The sequence below is a fragment of the Pipistrellus kuhlii genome, unplaced genomic scaffold, assembly GCF_014108245.1.
Source record: "Pipistrellus kuhlii isolate mPipKuh1 unplaced genomic scaffold, mPipKuh1.p scaffold_m20_p_20, whole genome shotgun sequence".
Taxonomy (NCBI): Eukaryota; Metazoa; Chordata; class Mammalia; order Chiroptera; family Vespertilionidae; genus Pipistrellus; species Pipistrellus kuhlii.
Window position 1 is genome coordinate 19,134,293 of NW_023425516.1, and position 23,473 is coordinate 19,157,765.

The window sequence follows — 23,473 nt, forward strand, 5'->3', positions numbered from 1 at the left end:
GTTGTGCCTGCGTTTGGGTCACAACCCGGGGAGGGAGGGTGGAACCGGGTCCCTGGGCGCCCAGCCCGCTCCAGCCCAGCCAAACCTCGGCGGAGGGGCTCGGGGGCGAGGTCCCGGGCCACGCCCCTCACCTGTTGGCCCCGCCCCCTCGAGCGGACCAATGAGCTGCTCCGCGGGGGCGGGCCCAGGTGCGGAGGGGAACGTGGGCGGCTCCCGGCGCTTGAGTGGCAGCGCGGCGGGCGAGTGGGAGGGGCGGGCGTGCGCAGTCGGCTCGGTCTCGGGCCTCGCGGAGCGGCCGGGCGGGCCCGGCGGCCGGGGCGGTGGCGGCGCTGGGGAGGGCGGGCCGGGCGGGGCGGGGCGGCCGGCGGCTGGGGCGGGGCCACGTCCGCGCCCCGCGTCCCGCTCCCATGGCCGCCCCCGGCTCCCCGCGCTGCCCCCTCTCCCGCGGGCCGCGCCCCGGGCCCCGCACTGACGCCCATGGCGCCGCCCGCCGCCCGCCTCGCCCTGCTCTCCGCCGCCGCGCTCACGCTGGCGGCCCGGCCCGCGCCCGGCCCCGGCCTCGGCCCTGGACCCGGTGAGTGAGCGCCTCGACGCCGACCCCGTGCCAAGCGAGCCCAGGGCGCCGCCGGGAGCCCGGTCCCTTCGCACTACCTTCCGGGACCCCCTCCCCGGGCCCCTCAGCGACGCCCCTCCGGCCGGGCCGGCGCCCCCTCAGGACCCGGACCCCCAGGCCCCTCAGTGCCGCCCCCTCCGGCCGGGCCGGCGTCCCCCCAGGACCCGGACCCCCAGGACCCTCAGTGCCGCCACCTCCGGCCGGGCCGGCGCCCCCTCAGGACCTGGACCCCCCCACTCAGGCCCCTCAGCGACGCCCCTCCGGCCGGGCCGGCGCCCCCTCAGGACCCGGACCCCCCTCCCCAGGCCCCTCAGCGACGCCCCCTCGGGCCCGGGGGTGCCACCTGCCTCAGGACCCAGGAGTCACCCCGCATCGCCCCCCGGGCGGGGCCGCCCCCTCTGCCTCAGTGCCTCCCGGGACCCCGTCCTTCAGCCCCTCGGGCCGGGACCCTCCCTGCCGCCGCCTCTAGACGCCGCCCGCCGCCCCGCGCCCCTCGGCGGCCCCCTCCCGGGCCAGGGCCCCCGCGAGCCCCTCCACCCCGCCCCGCGGACCAGCCCTCCGGAGCGGAGCGGAGCGGCTCCACGGCCCCACCGGCCGCCTCTGCCTTCGGAGGCAGCGGGGGACCTGCCGGCCCTGCGGTCCCAGGTCCCGGGGCCGCTGATCGCAGCCCGAGCGCCCCCCCCGCCCCCCCCCCCACCCCCAACCTCCGGCCGCTTTGAACTTGGCGGTGACTCAGGTGCCGGCCCCGCTCAGAGGGGAGGGAGGGAGGGAGGGGAGGAAGGAAGGAAGGAAGGAAGGGTGATGGGAAGCATCTCCCCCGCAGAGCTCAGGGATGCCCCCTGCTTTGAACAGGGTCACCGCCCCCAAGGCCAAGGCCAGGTCTTCCCGAGGTGGGGCCCTGGCCCCGGCTGGGAGCCGGGACTCAGCTGCCACACACGCCCTTCCTCGCAGCAGAGAACTCTTTCCAAGTTGAAGAGAGGCGGGAGGGCGTTGTCCGGCCCGCTCGCTTTTCCCTGCAGGTTGTCTGGGCGTTGGGACTTGGGGCGCTGGTGAGAAAGAAGGCAGGAGCTCATTCCCGGGGGTCCTAGCGGGAAGGCCCCCCGCGGGGGTTCGCCCAGTGTGGCAGACTGGGATGCTGGGAAGACAGGATTATTATTATTATTATTATTATTATTGTTATTTATTACTGCTGAAAGAAAACTCCAGGGTTATTTTGTTTACTCACCAGCGTGGATGGGGAAAAGATAAGACTTGGTGTTGTCACTGACCGTGAGTGTGACTTGGGGCCCCGCCTTCAGTTCTCTGAGCCTCTGTTTCCTTTCCTCGTCTGTCAAGGTGGGATAATAATGACAACTGCCGTACAAGCAGGTTGTGGAGATTAAGTGATATATTGTATGTACACCCCGACGTATAGAAGGCCATCGAATCGATAGACTTATTTTTAATAATACTTTTTTCTTTATAGTGCTTCCCAGTTCACCAAGTGCTGACACCTCATTTGCCCTGAGAATGCTCTGAGCTTCCAGTCTGATTAATCCCTGTAAAAGGCACAGCTTGGCTTCAGATCAGTGTGTGGAGTGGGGTGGGGGGGTGGGTGGGAAGGGGGGACAGTGTCTCCAAGTATTGTAAACCTGAGGCGTAGGAGACTTCTACAAAAACTTCCACCCAAGTTTGATCACTTCTGTTTGCCGTCCGTGAGGAATGAAGGAGGGACTTGCTGGGAGCCAGGGTATATCAACATGACTGTAACCTAGTAACCCCTTAGCACCACTTTGCCATCTGTGTGGTCAGGATTTAATGTCCTCCAAGGAGAGAGAGGTGCTGGTGGAAATAAACCGGACTCCTTCTGGGAAGAGCAGAGCAGTAGCTCTGAAAAGCGTCGCATGAGCCAGCTCTGCGCACACTGCTTGTTAGAAGGGGCGTCCACTCCTCAGACACCTTTGCTTCCCGAGGCAGGGTCAAATGCAGCCGCTTTTCACAGTTTGAACCTCAGACCTTGGTGTGCTTTTATTTGGGCGTCTGGGGTAAGGACAAATGAATAAATTGTGAAGTGACTTAGGATAAGTGGCCCACGATCCCAATTCATTGAGCCTCATCCACTCTTTTTTTTCTTCTGTTCTGTACTTCAGAGCTTCTGTGACTTCCAGGAAGCAGTTTTAGGGAGATACCACATGGCACTGAGCATCACATCTAGAGCCTGCCCACTAGTTTTTAAAATCCTTTCCAATAAAATAAAATAAAAAGACCAAAAAAAAAAAAAAACCCCAACCAAACACATTTTTTTCCGAGGATATACCAAACTTACCATTTATATTTTTTGATACTGTAATTTTCTCTAGAATTTTGTGGATGGAAAAAATTATTTCAAGTACTTATATTCTGTACAATTTTGTAATATTTAAATTACTGGTGGTTTGCAGTTTTGAATGCTGACTTTTATAAAAACAGTTAGCTCATTCCCCATCAATGCTACTTCTAATTACAGTGTATGGCCAACCCCAAATGATCTCCTTTCTCCTTCCCATTCTCCCTCTGAGACTCTCCTCTTCCTTCCCAGCTGATAAGGAGGAAGATAGAGGTGAATGGTGGAATCTAGACTCCCTTTTGTAGGAGGAGAGCAGCCAGGGCCATGGGGCTGATGGGCTTTTCGAAGTTGAACTGCCATCTGGAATTTATTGACCTGCAGGGGAGAGCCAGGAGGTGGGAAGAACAGAGAAACCTGGGTGGACTTGGGCTGTTTGAGTTTTCTGGCAAAGGCACACTACCTGCTTGGCTGTTTCACAACATTTGGCCCTCAGGTGTGCAGCAGCAGAGTTTCTCAATTCAGGTTACATATGGCGTGAACTGCGTGTTATAGCTGATGCTCATTCTCCTCTCAGTCCTCACCTGCAATTCATCCTATTAGCCAGCAGTGTGTCTTTGCCATAAAACCTGTGAGTTCAGTTAACATGGAGAGCTTCACACTGGACAGAGCCCTGTCTCTCCTGGGGACTTCATGTTAATAGAATTACCTGTATGCAACAGAGGGTCTGAGAGGAGTAAAGTGGACTGGCGTGCATAACAGTGACTTTTGTGCTTTGACTATTTTAAGAAACACAAAACTGTCAAAACTCGCCCGGTATCAAAGAACCCTGGTCTTTTTGTGAGCATTTGATTTGGCCCCTAGACAAAGCTATTTAAAGGTTTGAGATATGCAATGAGACATTTTAGAAATCTTTAACACAAAAAGAAGTCCCACTTAGGCTCATTACTAATAACAAGTTGTTGCACTTAATAGAGATATTACTGATACGCTTCCATATGATTGAGCATAGTTGGATCAACAGCAATAAACAATGAAGATAAAATGTATTGCTTTAAATACCTTCATAGTACAGATTAGGGATTTTTGGTGGTGGGCTATATGCCAACTTTAGGATTTTTGAGCCTGTAATTCCATCTAGGTCAGATGTTGGCAAATGTATTTTTATAAAGGGCCAGACTAAATAATTTGGACTGCATGGGCCATATCTGACTTTGTAGAGCAAAAAACAGCCAGCCATAGACAAAATGTAAATGAATTGGCATCGCTGTGCCCCAATAAAACTTTATGGACACTGAAATTTAAATTTTATGCAATTTTTATATGTCACACAAATTGATTGTTTTCAATCATTTAAAAAATTTAAAAATCCTTCTCAGCTCATGAGCCATACAAAACCAGGCAGTGGTCCAGGTTTGGCCCACAGGCTGTACTTTGCCAAGTCCTGTTCTAGGTCCGTATGCATTGATTTAGTTTCACTGGCCTGGAAAGGTGACAAGGAGGCTTGATTTTGGTGAATGAATGCACCCTTTACCTTTCACTATTCACTAACTTTAAAAGACGTATGGGAGAAGTGGTTAAAATGGTAAATTTTATGTTATGTGGATTTTACTACCAATTAAAAAACGTTACATATGGGGGGAAGTTCACGCACATGCATTTGGATATTTAATAAGACTTTTTAAAAAATGCTTTAAAAAGAAATTCAGTATGGTTCAGTGTGCGCTTCATAAAGAACATAGTGCCTGCCTTGGAACTGGTCCATGGTTTGTTCAGCGATGCAGATGTTGCTGGAACAAACCGTTGAGAGATCTGTTTCTCAGAGGAAAGCCTAGGCAGCAGGTGGCACCAGCCCCGAGACTTAGAAAAACAGCCAGGGAAGAAAGAAGAAGAAAACAAACTTCTCTCACTGTCCTAAACAGTTGTATTTTATTTCCATGGTTCTATCGTCGTTTTTAAAGTGGCCTTTAAAAAAAACAGCAGTGTGCTTGGGCTGGTTATTCTGTTTTAATTAAAACATTTTTTGGGGGGAAAAAGAAACACAAATTGAAACATCCTAACATACCAAGTTGATTGTGTTTGTACTGTGGAACAGTTAATGCAAAACACTTGAGGGAGGCCGGAAGTTTGGATCTGTAGTTTTTGTCTGAGTTTTTGCCTCCAGAATAAGGACAACAGAGGAGGAAGGGAATAAAAGTGTCCCTTATAAAACCTACCTACGAAAGTTTGGAAGTGAGATCTCCTCAAGACCCCTCTTCCTGGCTGGCTCCCTGTGCTGCAGTCCCTGAATGGGTGGGAACAATGATTGGCATTCCTTCCATATTCTGTTAGACCTTGAAAATCCAGCTGGAACCTGGAAGTATGCATCTAGAGTCTAGACAGTGATCGGCAAACTCATTAGTCCACAGAGCCAAATACCAGCAGTACGAGATTGACATTTCTTTTGAGAGCCAAATTTTTTAAACTTCTTCTAAAGCCACTCCTTCAAAATAGACTCGCCCAGGCCGTGGTATTTTGTGGAAGAGCCACACTCAAGGGGCCAAAGAGCCGCATGGGGCTCGCGGATCTAGGAGCAGCTCCAAGTTATTCTCTGTGTTTCCGTCTCTCTGTTGCCTTCAGTGTCTTCCTGTCATTCTCACCTCTGATATATTATCCTGGATTTGGACTGAGCAGGGAAAGGAAGGAGGACATTGTAAAAATGTCATAAGGGTATTCGTACTGTACTCAAAAACAGCTACGCTACAGAAACTTGCCTTCTCCTCTAAGAAAGTCTCCCCACCCCCCTTTAAATTTCTTTCTAGGTAACCTCTCCCTAGCCTGAACTTGCAGCAGGTTGAAGAGGGTTAGGGTTAGGGTTAGGAGAATGAAGCCGGGTGCTAGGAAGACAAAAGATTTCAGGCCATCTCACACGCGGGACCCTCACAGGGCTGTCCTGCTGGGCCCAGTGTCTCATTTCTTTTGCCACGAATTTAATCCCTGGCAAGTAACCAAAGCATTCAAACTTTTATTGTTCAATTTACCACAAGGGCGGGGACTTGCCTCCAGTGGGCTGAGGCGGCTGCAGCCACTTCCAAACCCCAGTGTCACACCACATTAGCAACTTCAGATTTCGAGGGCTGGATTCTTTTCAGTTTGGTGAGGTTCTTGGTTAAAACCAGAACAGTTTACTCACACTCAGAGTCTGAAAGCTAGCAACTAGTAAAAACAGCACAGACAACTTTTAAAGATGATTCAGAATGGGGGGCAGCGTCAGCACATGGGACTCACTCCACACGGCTTCATTCTACCTCCCAAGCATATGTAAGTGGCTGTCCCTGTTCCTTGGTGTCCTGAAAGCTGGATGGAAATGTGGCGACTAAGTAGTTCTCTGCTAGGATAGTAGGGCTTGTGAACCAATGCCATCACGGTATGTAAATTACTTGCTGCTGTTCAATCTATAAAAACGCATCTTCAAAGAAAATTATTGGGCTGGTAAAAATATTTTTAATAATGACCACAGAAGCCATATTTGTTTTTCTTTGATGTTCTTCCGAAGACCCTTCTGGTTTTAATCAGATTGTTCCCACATAAAATACAGTGGAAATCTACAATAATAAAATCCCTATTCCTATTTCTATGGGGAAATAAACAGGATGGGGACTGTCCTTTTAAGGGGCTTTCCCCTTCCCTTTCCCCAGACTCAAAGCCTCTATTACTGGTGGGTGTTTTGGCATCAGTTAAGGGCCTTCAATCCTTCCCTCCCTCCATGTTTTGCTCTTTCATTAAAGTGTTTCTGTTGTCTAATTATATCCTTTCAATCAAATTAGAGACTGCAGCATCTGGTGAGGGCTGTAACTGCTGCCATCTGCACCTCGTATATACAGGCCTTTTCAGCTGAGAATCACTCAACTTCCAAATGGCAGGAAGAGATTTGGAAAAAGTTTAGTTGTGAGGGAGGCTGACTTAAAAGGAACGTCTTCAAAGGCTGGGTGCGACGCCCTGCTCGCTGTGATGTGTGCGCTGCCATGCAGAGCCCCACTGGCTCGGCTCCCCAAGGTTCTTCCCGAGCGCTTCTGGCAGACGAGGGGTTTCTGATTGTCTTAGCTGACACGACGCGGCCTCCTCCTCCTCAGTAGGGGCTTGAAGGGACCTGGGGCAAGCTGAAAATCTCTCCCCTGAGAAGAATCTTTTATATGACCACTGGTTAATGGATCTGACACTTCCTGTTTATCTGACCATTTCTTCTAATTCCGTGGTTTAAACCAACTCGAGGAGGTTTTGTGCCCTGGGGACATTTGGCACTATCTGCAGACATTTTTGGTTGTCACAGCTCAGGGTCGGATGGGGTGTGCTACTGGCATCTAGCAGGGAGAGGCCAGGGTTGCTGCTAACCATCCTATAATGCACAGGATAGCCCCCCAACAAAGGATTATGAAGCCCAAAATGTCAGTAGTGTTAGCCCTGTCCTAACTGTATTATTACTTTGTCCTTTCCTTCACTGCGGCCCAGGAGCAGGCAACTCTAATCAATGTTTTTCACTCAAAAAAGTATTGACCTGCTAACAAGGAGGTCACAGTTTGATTCCCGGTCAGGGCATAAACCCAGGTTGTGGGCTCCATCTCCAATATTGGGTGTGCAGGAGGCAGCCGATCAATGATTCTCTTTCACCATTGATGTTTCTATCTCTCTCCTCCATTTCTCTCGGAAATGAATAAAAAACTATTTTAAAGATAGAAAAGAAGAGAAAGTAGATTCTTCATTATCCATATTAAGCTCCTTAAGCATTTCTGTGAGCAGTGTTTCAGAAAACTTGATGGAATAAGACCCGTGATTCACTGTATGTTTCTGCTCTCTAGACTGAGATTGTCAGAGTAAATGCAGGACACTCCGTTAAATTTGAATTACATGTAAACAGTGAATCTTTTTTTTTTCAAGTATGTCTCATGCAATGAAAACTTAAATATCTTTAGAAATGATTTGTTGTTTATCTAAAATTCAGATTTAACTGGGCATCCTGTATTTTCATTTGCTAAATCTGGCAACCCTACTCCACAGCCATGAAACATTATATGAGACTTTAAACCTTTGAGTGTCCAATCAAATCGTTGGCCATCGCTGCCCTTCTTGCTCTGGGTGGCTAGCGATGACGGCACTGCTTGTTCCTGTTTATAGGTCATTGGTACAACTGAGTCTTCCCTTCTGCCCCAAACTGTCTCCCTGGTCAGAACTTTGAACCTGTCACTTTAGTCATTTTTATCTTGAAACCAACTGACAAGTGCTTAGCCAATGGCTGCTGCATTCTCCAAATCTCTGACTAGGACTCACCCTGGGGCCATTGCATAGAAGACTACAACTTCGTCGCTTCAGATTTTACTTTAAAGACAGGCTCCGGAGATAGGGGCTGTCTTCCTGGCAGTCAGCTCTGCACCCAAGAACTCCATCCCCTATCAACCGAGGGAAGCAGATTAGCCCAGAGGCTGGCTTCCCTGGAGCGTTGGCCGCCCTCCAGGACGCCTCTATTGGGGGAATTTTTAGCCATCTGAAATTAAACAGAGTCCACGCAATACCAATAGAACTTGCCCAGGTGCTGGACTATTTTATCAGTTTATTTTGTCTCCTCTTAGACTGATTAAAAGCTTCAAACTGTGTGAAATTGGGTTGCTCAAGAGATGGTAAAGCAAAGTGTAGATTTAAGCCAGGTGTCTCCTGCTTAACGCAAACTCACAATATAAAAATGGATACTCATTACAAAAGCGTTGATTGTTCCCTATTACAAATGGCTTCACCATAGGTTTTCTTTAAATAGCAGATTCCTCCCCTGTTTAAATAGCAAGTATTTTACCTTCAAAAGCTTGATTTACATAAACCTCCCTGGCACTTCTCGTAGGTCGTTGCTAGTTAAGTCATGATTACTAGCCTAGAGACCTAAATTGGTAAGGAAAATGGGGCACTCTGAACATGTCTGTAATGGGTGTGTTTTTTCCCCACCCTCTAAGTCCCTGCACCTGCTTCCCTCGCTAAGCTGTCATTTGCCAGGCACGTTCTGTGTGGTCCGTAGTTGTTGAGGATACAAGAATGAGGGAGGTGCCCAAGAAGCTCAGAGGCTAGTGGGAGCAGGGCGGGGTGCTTCTCGCGCAATTACGGTTCCAGGTGATCCAATCTTACAAGAGCTGGGGCAGCAGGGCTGTAGGGCCAGTTGTAAAGGCCCTGATTCCATAGGAGTGCAGTGCTAACTCTTCTAGCTTTTGTGCTTGCAAAGTGCTCCATTTTTTGTCTACTTTTTTGTTTCCTTCAGAGTTGACTTACAACGCACTTAGTTATTGTCCATCAGAAACTGGACTTGGAGCTTTAAAACATCTATGGTTCCAGCTTCTTTAGGTGTAAGCTATTTTTAGTGTCAATTTTTTTTTTTTTTCTTCAAAATTGAAGTGGATCTATTTGTACTCAAATATATATCAAGAGCGGTACCATCACCAAAGTGATAGAAAGTGTTCTGGTGACATTGGCAGTAAAATCCATTTAATTAATGAAGCTAGTTAATTAGAGTTCTGCTGAGTCCATTCTTTAATCAAGGGTTGGCCTGATCTCCTTGTATATGTTGTAAGCTAGATTCTTTCTCAAAAGCTGCCTTTTGTTTTTCAATTTGATGATTGTATATAATATCCTAAATGGTAGCCATAAGTCCCTCAAGTACTACTGCATATTCATGGTCACTATTCCTGGCAAATCCACTTGCACTTCACAATGATGACTGTGTCCAGTGGGCCCTCCCAGGGTGGAAGTGAAGCATGTTCAAGATGAGAGCCAGATGAGAAAAGATGGCACCCAAGCAGCACTGCATTATGGGCCTCTCTGCCTTGATAATTGTGTTTTCCAAATTTTTACATAACAAATAATAAGCACCCCTGTCTGAAGTAGTTTCATGGGCCTTCTGGTTTTAAACCTCTGGTTTTATGCTTACCGTTGGTTCAGTTTTTCTTGGAATAGCCATTTAAGTAATTAAATATTTCATCCGTTGATAGAGATGAGTAAACAGCAGATTTAAAGAGATAAACCTTCAGTTCTCTTTCAAAGTGTGTTTTTTAAGAATTTTTTTTTTTTTTTTGAGAGAAAGGAAAGGAGAGGGAGCAAGAAACATCGATGTGAGAATGACACATCCATCAGCTGCCTCCTGCATGCCCCCCACCAAAGATTGAGCCCAAGACCTGGTCATGTACCTGACCAGGAATCCAACTGGCAGCCCCTTGGTACCTGAGACAGTATCCTACCAACTGGGCCACTCCTGCCAGGGCCGAGAGTATAATTTTTTTAGTTAAAGTAACTTTGAGAAGAATGGTCTTTTTCCTGTTATGTTAATAATGACACTGTTTTCTTGAATGAAAAGAAGACCTAAAAGATACTTTAATGAAGAAACTACTGGTAACTTAAAAATTACAGTGATTATTTTTGTGGTCATTCTACTTTGGGCAAAAGTACAGCGTGGTCTATGGTCATTTGAATTGTTAAAATGTAGTCCAAGGACATGATATGTGAATGTCTATCTTGCTTTTAGATGACTGACAGAGTTTGTTTATAGTTCTTGAAAAGAAACTCAGGTAGCCCTGGCCAGTGTGGCTCAGTTAGATGAGCGTTATCCCAGGCACCAAAAGGTTGCTGGTTTGATTCCCCATCAGGGCAGGTGCCTCCCGGTTGCAGGCTCTATATACTCAGTAGGAGGCCTGCAGGAGGCAGTCGAATCTAATCAATGTTTTTTTTTCTCTTCCTCTCCCTTCCTTTCTCTCTCTCTCTCTCTCTCTCTCAAATCAATTTTAAAAAGAGAAAACTAAGGTAGTAAATTGTAAAACAACATGTTAATAACTATTTTCAAGATGTCCTTTAAAATATGTTTATTATGGGAAATTTAGAACATATTCAAAAGTAGAAGAGTGTAAGGTAATCTCATATATCAATGTCTCAGCTTCCATGATGATTATCCATGGCCAATATTGTTTCATTTGTATCCCTTTCATTCCTTCAACTAGAATACTCTGTAACAAATTTCATATATCATCTCATCTGTAAATATTTCAGTATATATCCCTAAATAATAAAAACTCTTCAAAAACATAATAATTACACCTAGAAAAATTAGCAATAATTCCTTGATATTATCAAATATCTAGCTAGTCAGTGTTCAGATTTCCCTGGTTGTCTCATCAGTGTGTTTTATAGTTCAAATAAGGATCTAAGCGATGTTCAGGTGATATGTCTCTTGAATCTATTAACCAACAGGTTTCCTCTCTCTCTCTCTCTCTTTTTTTTTTTTTTAATATATTTTATTGATTTTGTACAGAGAGGAGGGAGATAGAAACATCGATGAGAGAGAGTCATCGATCAGCTGCCTCTTGCACACCCCCTACTGGGGATATGCCCACAACCGAGGTACATGCCCTTGACCGGAATTGAACCCGGGACTTTTCAGTCCGCAGGCCGACACTCTATCCATTGAGCCAAACCGGTTTCGGCTCTTTCTCCTTTTTTCCTTGAAATTTATTTGTTGAAGAAAGAGTTCCTTCTAAGCAAAAAGAGTGCTTAGGTGCCTTTTCAGAGGGAGAGCCCACCTGGGAGGTGAGTTTTTGACCATGGAATTCTCACTTCCATTAGAGAAACGTGTAGAATTAAAGAATTTTAAGCCTGGACGAGATTTTGAGCTCTCAATCCATTTTAGGCACATCACCCCAGACTTTTGAACCTCCGTACTATTTTGTTAGCATTTGTGTGAAATTAGAGTGTGAGTGAAGAGACATTGAGACCACGTAGTTCAAATCCCCTCATTTCACAGGGGAAGAAACTGAGACCCAAAATGTCCAGGTGGTTTCCTGAAACCACACAGTGTGAGCTACTTACCTGGTGTCACTGCCTCTGTATTCCATTGAATCTCAGTGTGTGCTTCGTGTGTAGAGGACCCCTACCCTTCCTGAAAGGTCCTTTCTCTAGTCTAGACCTGATCATCTTCCTCCATACAATCACGGGACTCACTGCTCCTGGGGAGCCATTATGAAAGACAGGAGAGTATCTGAGAGCCTCAGCTGTGTTGGGGTGAGAGAAAGCTGGGTACCACTGCCTTTCCCGCGCTGTGAGCAGTGCAAGGCACATAGTAGGTATTGAATATATTGTATATTTGTTGAATGAATTAATGAATAACACCCTAGAGATGAGATCTATTGCCCTTGCTCATTCTCTTTCACCAAATGCATAAATATGTAGCTGGCCATGTGAATATTTTATTTTGTTTTTTTCTTTCAGCTACTCCTGGCCTGGCTAGCCAAAGCTTATGTCAGTTTCATAGCAGCAGTAAGGAAGGGAGGCAGGGTCCTCATTATCTAGTACCACACCCTAGTGTTCTGATGAAATCAAGATGCACACATAACTTTGATCTCGATTACTCAAGTTTGTTTTTCTTGCCCTTTTTCATCATCGACATGCCCTGGGCAAGTCTCCTCAAAAGATAATCAGACAATCTCGCACACTGCCTCAGTTTCCCTAGTGTAAGGAGAGCTGGATTGGGCCTGGGAGAAACAGACAAAGCAGACAAGTGTGCACTTTCCCATCCCTCTCTCAGGTCCCACCTCGTCCCCCTTCATGAGGGTTGACTCCTGTGTGGGTGGCTGCCACACTCTTCGTGTTACAAACCAAGTCGTCTGAGCTTCTGGGAACACTGACCCCACCACCTACAGGCTGCTGTCTATTGCTAAGGCCTGCACTTCTGGCTCCTGGGCCACTGCTCAGCCGCTCATAGGAGAAGAAATGTAACAACACACAGCAATTAAAATCCTAGTAATTGGCAAAGATTGGCTTGATGTTCTTAGAATCATCTAGTCTAGTGGTTTTCAAACCTGATTAATTAAAAGAATCACCTGGGCAGCTTTATAGAAATGCAGGTTCCCAGGTGTCTCTCTAACCCTTGGCGGGGGAAGGACAATGCTGAGGGGGTCCACTAGAGGCAGCATGGGATGCCGTGAGTGCCCAGTTGCCCCGTCTGTAAAATGGCAGTAGTAAGGAGCCGCCCCACTGGCTTGGTGGTGAGTTGATATTTGTATAGCACTTAGAGCTTGGCACACGGTAAAACGCTCTGTAAGCATTAGCGGTGATGTGGATGATGGCGATTTGTCCAAGGTCGCACAGCTGGTCAGGCAGCAGGTCCAGGACGAGAAGCCAGGGCTTAGTTCCTTGGTTCATTGCATTTTATGCTACACTGAGCTGCCTCCTTCAATTACCTTTGAACTTTTGTATTTTTGCAGACTCTGGTTGAGAGTTTGGTTGGTGTGCTACATGAAGAGTCACACATCACAGCCTATGAATGTCGCAACAAACACGATAAATTACTCGAGTGTTCTGTGCAGCCAGAATTCCAGATTGTTTTGGCTCTCCATAAAACCGTGCTCTCCCAGATAAAACACAGATCCCAGAGAGTGGGCGAAAGGGGTACAGGAAGAGAGATTTTTAAATAGTAAAAGAAGTAGCTTCTAGAATACAGATGTACTCACATTGTGCACATGCGTAGGCTGGAGCAGGCAAATGCACTGCAGCAGGAGTCCTTCACATCGGAAGTCCTAGGTCAGTGCATGTCAGGGGAGGGGAAGAAATAAAGCTCAGAATGGTAGTGGGACTCCCCCAGATTGTCAGGTTCCTAGTGATACATCTTGAAGAAGTGTTTGAAGTGTTTCTATCTGTCAGTTTCAACTAAGCTAATTTTTAAAAATTGTTCTTTGTACTGTGTCTTTCTCATGAACCTCTGAATTTAATGCATGCAATATGTGGGGGGAAATCCTATCAGCCTCAGTTCCCATTCCCCCCCCCCCCAAAAAAAAAGTCTGAGAAGCAGATTTTATTCAGAAGCACATTGTTGCACTTGCAAGGATTTTGCCATTTCACCAAATAGACCCGAGACCGTGTTCAGTGCGTCTTGAAGGAATTTCAGAAACAGGTGAGAGAATATGCCAGCTCGGTCCTTCCTCCCTGCTGTTGACTATTTTGTTGCACTTCTGTCTCAAACAGCGTGGGGAGGACTGTTCTTCATTACCAGGGAATGTGAGTCATTCCCAGGCTTGTGTGATTGGGATTCCAAAGCGTTGCTGTATCCGATGGTCTTATTAAACCCAAGTGTCAGTGCAGCCTTTCAGACTGTAGGGGGGAGCTCAGTTACAGCTGGTGACCTGGTTCTAGTTACCACACAGAGACACTGGCGAGAGCCGTGACCCCCTCCGAGCACCCAGAATCCCTCGTGGAGAGCTGTTACCAACTGTTCCCAGACTTGGGGGTTTCCCAGTTCACTTCATGGGCTTCGATACATTTAAACTCCCTGTTTACATCTTAGTTGGACTCTGTATACTTGAAGGGGAAGTGTTCTAGTGTATGTAGACTAACCAGTGCCAAGAGGAGACGAGCATTTGGAGGTACCTCGATTCAGACTTACTCAGCCCCAGCCATGTTAATCTTGCTTCGTCCAGGACCTAGCAAGACACTATCCATTTCTAACTTCTTCCAAACAAAACAAATAAAACATCAACCAGAGAGGGAGGAGACCACAGACGTTGCCAAGAAATTAGCTCGCTCTATCTTTTTTCTTTCTCCTAGAATGTTTCACAACCAATGGTGCAGATTACAGAGGGACTCAGAACTGGACGGCGCTCCAAGGCGGGAAGCCATGTCTGTTCTGGAACGAGACTTTCCAGCACCCATACAACACTCTGAACTACCCCAATGGGGAAGGGGGCCTGGGCGAGCATAACTACTGCAGGTAAGAAGAAGCCACACACTGCTTTAAAAAAATCTCATCTCTTTTACTCTTTTCCAGCCTTGCTCACAACTAGAGAGAGCATCTCTGACTCCTTTTGGCCAACTCAGAAGGCCTTTCTTGTTACTGTTTTTTAAATCTTTCTCTCGTACCTTTTTCTACTATTCTTTTCCACTTGGGTTGCTTTGACCCTGGTTTCCAGAGCTCTGCTTTTCTGTCTGCTCACTTATATGTCTCTTTGGGGTTTTCTCAGTTGGCCCTTCCACCAATGGGCACACAGACAGCAAAGCTTCTTAAGCTGCCGTGAATGTAGTGGTCAAGCAAAAGCACTCTCTGTGGCCCAGTCCTCCCTCTGCTTCGGAGCAAAAATTTAAAAAAAGCTGCATTATCCCACTTTTTGCCAGACCAGGATAACCTTTCTAGGGGACAGTGGCAGCCATCAAATGTGTGCTGTTTCCTTCCTTTCACTAGACAGGTGTTTCTTTGTTCTTCACCTATCTGACTCTAGCTCTTAACCTGAGATCCAAATGTGTACTTGCAATTTTCTGGGGAGATGATCCATGACTTAGATCAGATTCTCAGTTGTTAGTGATTTAAAAAAAAAAAAGTAAAGAATTACTGGTCTGTGGGGACCAGAGCAAAATTCTAAGCACTTTTGGTTGTAGCTTTGTTTTAGCTATTTATACCCAAGATCCTGGTAATGTGACTCATGGTTCAGCAATGCGTTGAATTTAATTATTATTAGGACAGGTGCAAAGGCCGCCTCTTGAGCCATTGGGACGGGGCAAAGTGATTCCTGAGCTAACAATGTCCCGGGTTCCACCAGTAAGTTAGAGTCTCAACCATAGCGTGTTGACCCAGCTGAGCCAACATATTTATACCCTGCATTGCAGAGGCCACACTGTTTACCTTTTGCCCTCTCCATGTATTTTTGTTAACACTCTAGGACCCTGTGGTTGTCTTGCAGTAACCAGGCCTGTGGTCCATGTTCATTTTCCCTAGGCATTCAGCTCTTTCCTCACCTCTGCCCTAATTTGTACCGACGGGCCATTTCCCCACAGTTGTGTTGCATTAGTTTCTAGTTTGTTACTATAAAAATATTAAGAGCTTTTTCAAAAAAAATTTTTTTCAAAAACGACAAGCACATATTGTTTAAAGTCCCCCATTTTACCTGTTTCCTGGCAAATCGTGCCCACCAAGCCCCACTTCCCAGAGGCAACAAGTTATATAAATGCTGCTTCATGTTTTGCTGACTTTTGCATCTTATTGTTTAAGTTACAAATGCTCATTAAGCAATTCTTTTACAATTTATTTTTAAAGCTATGCATGTTCATTAAAATTTTTTTTTTTTTCAGAATTAAAAATTTAACCCCACTCCATTTCTGGTTTATTCCCTTCCCCTAGTTTTTCTCTTCATAGGAATAGTTTGGGTTGGAAAGAGTGTTTAGGAAGAGAAACGAATGTTTGTTTTTTTATTTTATATATTTATGTCCTTGTTCTGAAGTATCTCTTAGTAGTGGGCACTGGTTCTGATTCTGTTGCTTTCTATACGCATGTCTTCTCAGAAGAGCCCCTGTTTCTAAGTCTGACTTTAAGGCAAATTTGAAATTTCCAATTAGGTTTCATTCAGATGGGGGGGGAAATATATATTTTCTCATAGATTAGCACCCCGTTCTCGCTACAGGCTCCCAGACACGCACTAGTGAGTATTCATTAAGAGAGCCAGGGAGACCGCCTTCCTCAGCCTGGCCGCTGCAGCCTTCCCTGCGTTGACTTGCTGGAATGTTCCTGACCTGCTCTCCCAGTGTATACTTCAAAAAAAAGAGGCTGAGGTTGTTGATTGTTATCACATCAGAGAGTCTGGGCCTTTTGCTTTTAGCACTGCAGTGAAGTCAAAGATGAATTTTCTTGTTCTTTATGAAGCTATTCTGATGCTTTTCAGAATGATTTTGACATTGATAACAAACAGTTGTTTTTCTAAGGTCTTTACCAAATACTACATCAAAGCTGAGCGCTGAATAGAGGGAGGAAAATGACAGTGAAATACTTTTTAAAGCAGGGCTTTGTACAAGTTCTCCTGCTTTGATTTCCCAGCTGACATCCGACACTGTTTGTCTTGTGTGATGTTTCCAGATCCATCACAGTTGAGATGTCTGTGAGATGGCGAGTGATGGGAACGCACTTTTCTGGGCTCGGCCTATCTGGATTAGAGGGAAGACAGAGAGACGGGGAAGAGCAGAATTGGCGCTGGCACCTGCCTTTGGGCACAGAAAATAAAAGGACCCTTTGTGCTTCAGGGCGGCTTATCTTCTGGGCCACACAATAGACTTATCCCTCTGAGCCTGATAGGGGTTGCTCCAAAGCTCCGGCTGTTGGGTCTTTATGCCCGTTTCAGGCCTCACCAGAGTGTCAGGTTTCCAGCGTTGTGAGTCTAAAGAAAGGGAGCTGGGAAAGCAGTGAAGAGAGGCCGGACTTTTCTGTGTCCAGGGACCCTGCCCTTTTTTGTTCTCGTTCAGGCAGTGTTGCCCATTATTGTCATGGCGTTTCTGAGCTGCACACCCTGAACAGCATTCATTCCAAGCCATTTGTTTAGAAATGTGAAGTTAATTTTTAAAAATATTATTGCTATTATCAGAAGTTGGTGCCAGGATTACAGGATTTTAGGTTCTGATTGAAACCCTTTGGCCTAGTTTTCTTCAGAATTCGCTAAGAAATTGATGTTTAAATATAAGAATAGGACCCATTTTTTACATTGAACTTATTGGGGTGACATTGGTTAATAAAATTATATCTGTTTCAGGGTTACAGTTCTACATTACATCATCTGTATGTTGTATTGTGTTCACTACCCCAAGGACCCATTTCTATGAAACATAAGTTGACCAGACTGATCCTGGCGAAAGCTCGTCAATGGAGACTATGATATGTAAATTTTCCATGTTAGTAAAGTGTGTCTCTACACCACATTTTAAAGAGCTGCCTAGCATTCCTTTAGATGGCTATATCATACTTATTTAACCAGTTTCTAACTTTTTTGTATTATAAAAATGCTGTGGTGAGTATCTTTATAAGTAAAGATTTCCTTAGAATAAAGTACTAAAGGAGAAATTGCCAAGTAAAGGAGGTTTGCATATTTTGAGGGATTTTGACTCTTAATTACCAAATTGCCATCCTGACTGTTTGCGTCCTTCACATTCTTATCCACAGTATCGAGGGAGCACCTGTTTAGACAGCGCTGTTTGTCAAGATTTGTTCAGTGGTCAGCTGTCCCGGTTACACTGTAGTGAATTTGTGTAAATATATATCACCTTTGCTCACCTCCCAACTCCTCCTGCTCCCATACTCTGAAATGTATGTTAGAGGAGGAAGTATTACCAATTTTTTCTTCATAAGAGGTAGCATTGAGGTACATTCCAGTTCTGGAAAATAACAGAAGCTGAAGCACTTCTTTTTGGTAAAACTGAAAAGCAATGAACCTGTTGACTTCAAATGACAAAAATGTTACCGGACTGTTCTTTTCCCCAACAGAAACCCGGATGGAGATGTGAGCCCCTGGTGCTACGTGGCAGAGCAGGAGGACGGCGTCTACTGGAAGTACTGCGAGATACCTGCCTGCCAGAGTAAGACCCTCACACCCCCTGCAGGTTCAGGACACTGAACACAGAGAGTGCAGAGTGAAGGCTGCTGCCGGAGGGCAGCCAGTTCAGGTCACTGGATTTCATGAAACTGGTGAAGGGAGAAGCCATCCTGGCCTGGGGATTTTTGCTTCTCTTGGTGAGCTTTTCAGAAATGGGGATGCCTAGTTCCCTCGGGATCCCATTTCCTTGATGGATAAACTCAACCAGAATTTTTACTTCTACTCAATTTCCTCATGCTTATTCTTTCATGGTAGAGATGGCGACAATGGCTCAGAAGCAAGCTCAGTGAATGTACCTTGTACTTTTGTGAATGAATTTTTTTTTTTAGAATGAATAAAGATAGTGAAACTAAGTTATGACACTACTTATTATTTGGATTTTATGTGCTGTGTTCCCTGAAATATGATATCCAGTAAATATCTAATTAGATACCTTCCAAAGCCAACGGGATAGACTTTTCTCTCATGTTAGCATTTAGAGGTCCTGTTGTTTTTATGAAAACTTACAACTTGTCCCTTTCTACTACCAAAAAACAAACCCAAAACATCTTTTGCTAGGAGGCCTGTTTTCTAACTGTTTCGCTCCTTTATTCCTATAATTAGTGTTGATGATATCCAAGATACAAAGGCAGGAAGATACCCTGACCCTCAGGAAGTATAAGATGTGGCAGAGAACCTTAGAAAGATACTTTAAAACAAAGTAGAAAATATTCTAGAAAGATTTCAAGTACAGAAACCAAAACTAAACATAGTACTATAAGGAAATTACGAATGTAGTGTTGATAATATCTTCTTAAATATGCCAAAGGGGCAGGGTTTCTCGGTTCCTAGAGCTGAAACAGGACAGCTCATTTATAATCATTCTTTCTTGTTATTTAAACCTGCTCATTGCCCTGCCTCCTTCCTCAGGTCAGGAGCCTATGTATATAGAGTGATATGGCGGTTTGCATGGAACCTGGGACCCCCACACTCATGCTCACTGCAGCCGTCCAGATTCTGATGCCTCGGGGGAAAGGGTGGCCCCTAGATTGGTGCTGCAGGCCCAGTGCTCACCTTCCATTAGTTAAACTTCCAAACGTCACCCTGCTGGGCGGCTAGGCTCTGGTTTCACTATCTTCCAACGTGCGTATGTCTTGATTCAGTCCCGGAGTTGAGAACAGTAAAGACCAAAAGAAAGGGCTTTTGCTCAGTCTGCTTAATCAAATTTTTAAAATGAAAAACATCTCATTTGGCCCTAGTTATGTAAAGAAGAAAGGGACAGGAGGAGAGGAAAACAGATTTTCCTCGGTCCATTTGTTCGGCACAAAGATGGTCTTTTAGTACCAGCCTATGTCATTCTCTCAGGAATGGCGAAGAGGGGCTTTCAATCTGGGCACTTTTGTTTGGAAAGATAATCCTCAACTTGCATTTATAAAATATAATTTGGGCTGATGGGAGCTGACTCAATGTGGTCACTGAAACTAAGGTTCAGAAGAGAAAATTAGAGCACAAATAGTACAAGCCACCTAGTTCAATATTTGTTGCTCCAAAAAAAGGAAAATTTAATATCATTTCCTTTTTGTATAGCCCTTTGATAACTCTCTCAAAGCTCTCAAAGCTGGCCTTGAAATGGTCTGGGTAGGGAGACTTACAGAAATTTGGAATAAGCACCGGGCAGTACCTAGTTTGAGGAGGTTGGGAGCGCCTTGGAAAAGCCTTACATTCACCCTGTGCTCCCAGGGCTCCCCACAAAGCTGAGGCTCAAACCTTGAGTCTGGCAGAACATTGTGCATCAAGTGTGTCTGATTAGCATAGTTGAGAAAGACTCCTGTGATATTTGCAGCAAGAGACCTTAGTAATTGCCTTAGTGGACTCAAGTGAGTACATGCCTGCCTATTTTAGGCCAGTTTCGCCCTATTTCTGGATGTGGAGTCATAATTCTCATGAATAATACTAACCCTCTGTGTGAAGCCCCACTGTTCGTGACTAGCACTGAACTTGTCACACAGGAAAGGGCCTGTGACATGATCAGACTCCTGGAAAGTTCATATCTGAATATAACAGACCCAGCAGGAGCCAGGGGGAGTGAATGTTTACGGACAAAGCAGAGTGTGGTTGAATGGCGGGCCATTGTGCGAAGACCGGAATCTCTGCCCGTCGGCGTGTTACATGGAGAGCTAAAACGAGCAGGGAGGCAGAGATGGAGTGTGACTCAAAAGGGGGCACAGAAAAATGTGAACTGTGCTCTTGACCTTCAGAGCTCGGATCAGAACTTACCGTTACAAGGAGCACACTCTGCGGTAATTGGATTTGCTCTTCAGACCACTTCTGCCGAGGTGTTTCTCAGAATCCCCTAGTTTTTAGCGCAGGCAAAAGAAATACAGAGTTTTAAAAGCAGGTTCCAACATTATCAGATTTATCATCCCTCTAGAATCCACTCTAAGTCTGTAAGTCCTGCTGGTTTGACTATTGCGGGGAGAAATCATCTGGCTTAAAATCTGTCGTTTGCCTCTCTCTCTTTTGTAAAAACCTTCCTCACCATTCTAATTCCCACTTATTTCACTACTTGAGGGACATTCTAACAGGCCCCTGGATGCGGGAGCTGCAGGGCCACACTTTTTGGTAGCTGAGTTCTAGATGGTGGGGTCAGGTGGAGCAAAGAGGGCATTGGAGGCAGAGGGGACAGTTTGTAGGCACACGCACACCCACTCGAATGCCCAAGTAAAGCCAGTGTTGCTGAGAAGGAAGGCAAGAGATGAGGTCTGAGAAGAATTAGGTGGGGCCAGATGACGGAGGTCTTATAGTCTGGATTCGGAGCTTGGACTTGACCCAGGAAGATGGTGATGAGGCTGAGGAGAGTGTGGAGTATCAGGAGACGATAGTTTCTTAAATCTCCATATTAGGAATTTAGGACAAGGCTTCTCCCTCTTAATCTGTGAGACTTTCTCAAGTAATTGTATCAGTCACAGGCCAGCCCTGCCAGGATGCCAGTGCTAGCACCTGGGCAGTATGGGACCTCTGGTCAGTCTCAGCCAGTGACCTCACAGGCTCAAGTTCCTTTTATTAAATAACACCCTGACCTTCATTAAAACAGATCTGTTGTTCCATTAAAAAATGCAGCCCCAAAACCAGGATTTGAAAACTTCCAATTGTCATCCTACTAAGAGTTTTTAAAGCTATGTTCAGAGTTTGGGTAAAAAGCCAAGGGCACTTTGGCAGTGGTGGTCACGGCGGTCTCTCAGTTATAGGAAATGTTTTGTTTCTGTCAGCATTTTCGGCATTTTAATGTCAACACTGATTTTTAGTATGTTTTAGCTTTTATTTTAGCTATTAGTGAGTACCTACTGTGTACAAAGCATTTATATTCACATTATCTTATTTATCTTTTTTCAACAGTCCTATGAAGCAAGTGGTATGTCCTCTTCCAACCACCCATGCCCCATTGTTCAAATGAGAAAATGAGGCTAGAGTAGTTAAGTGATTTGGTGAGGATTACGCTCTGAGCCAAACAGGATTTGAATCTAGGATTCCTAATGGCAAGACCGGTGCCCTTTCTTTCCAGTACTCTAGAAAAGCCCCATTTCTTCTATTTCTGTGAAAAAAGGGGACCCTGGGATGGATCCAGGCTACTGTTGAGGTCATTCCTGAGAATATTCTTTGTGGATTGTTTGGGAATTAAGAGTTTGAAATTCTGATAGTACGCCGAATTATTAAGATTGCCTTTTTGACATTGTGGAAACCAGAGGATTAACTCAGTGGCGACAGAGGGTCTGCAGTGCAAGCTGTTAGCTCTAAGTCGTTTTCTTTTCTCCTTTGGGTTTGGGAAATCCCAAGCCCCAGGAGTGAGGCAGGCTGCAGTGGTATCCGGGAAGCATTTGTTGCACAGCAGAGTGGCTCTGTAGAATGCTGGACTGTCTCCGCGGGTGTTCCCCGCCCAGCTGTTCTCAGCTGGGAGCGGGCTCCCGGAGTCGGAGCCTTTGCATGAAACCCTGCATCAGGCAGCCTTGTCCAGGCCCCGGGGTCTCTCCATGTCTTCCTTGTATGAGCTGCAGCTCATCTGGAAACAAACACAGCGTCTCTGTGCATCGTTAACACTGTTCAGCTAAAGCAAAACCTCAAACTTAGGCCATGGCCAAAGCAATACTGAATGAAGTGCACGTTAATAATATAAATTATGCATACTAATTTTTTTCACCTCTCTTTCTATTACAATTACATAATGGTTTTCATTGAACCCTTTAGACTGCCCAAGTTAGCCTTGTCAGAATCCTGTTTGTTTGTTTAGTTGTTGTTTATTCTTGCTTTATAAGAGTCTTTTTGTTTTCCCAACTAGATTAAAATTTTCCAAGATAGGAGCAGGGCTATCTCTGGAATTTCTGTGAAGGAGAGGCTTAAGGCAGAAAGGGGGACTGAAGGATTTTTTTTAAAGCTGTATTTACATAGCAGGCACCCTCATTTTATTTGGGTTGCATTTTATTTATGGAGGGGTGCTAATGGGATTTATGGGGGCTTTCCCCCATCAGGCCATATTAACCATTTTCCACAACACTTAGCACAGTGGAGGCCATACCAGGTGCTCACAAGGATTCTTGATGATGTGAAATCATGTGTCTTTCAATAAGAAAACGAAAACTAGTAAAAAGTATATGGACTTGAGAGTCACACCAGCTTAGGTTTAAATCACTTCTCATTTAATAGTTTATGGCAAAATGACTCTCCCCTGGGCCTTGGTTTCTTCATCCATGCCTTCCAGGGTTATTTTGAAGATTAAGGAGTAAAATATACACAGTCCTCAGATTTCAGCACATGGTAGGCATGGAAGTCCTGGCAGGTATTGTGGTGGCCTCTGCCTTCCCCCAAGGAAAGTCTCCCCCTGGAGTGGGTCATTCCTAACCTGCGTGCTGTTTCTGTCCATTCCTTTTATTCCTCACTGACCAGGGGGCTCAGGAGTGCGCCTCAGCCTCTGGTGGCATCGCACTCAGGGAACACGAGAGGTCCTGCATTTGTCCCTACAATGCCATTTTCAGATATGGCATCTAGTCAATTAGCCTTTGTTTTTGGCAGTGGACATTATTTAACTCTCTGTTAAAAAGCATTGGCTTTCTGAACCAAATGGACATTTTCCTCAGTGACAGATTTATACTGTGTTTCTAAGAAGTTCTAAAGCAGTTGTGTAAAGCATACTAA

The 23,473-nt window shown here is 45.7% G+C and overlaps 1 protein-coding gene across 5 annotated transcripts in view; it reads left to right on the top strand.

Moving 5' to 3' along the window:
• The first annotated feature begins 431 nt into the window (after positions 1-431).
• Positions 432-23,473, top strand: part of KREMEN1 (kringle containing transmembrane protein 1) — a 56,819-nt gene continuing 33,777 nt past the window's right edge. For 3 of the 5 annotated variants that reach the window (XR_006742387.1, XM_036449046.2, XM_045585666.1), the window contains exons 1-3: positions 463-574; positions 14,511-14,673; positions 18,199-18,290. Coding sequence is in view for 4 of the 5 variants with exons in the window: in XM_036449046.2 (XP_036304939.1) it covers positions 478-574; positions 14,511-14,673; positions 18,199-18,290 (352 nt within the window). In the remaining variant the exon portion in view is untranslated. Of the gene's footprint in view, positions 575-14,510; positions 14,674-18,198; positions 18,291-23,473 lie in introns of all 5 variants that reach the window. The other 2 variants (XM_036449047.2, XM_045585667.1) reach the window with 1 other exon arrangement.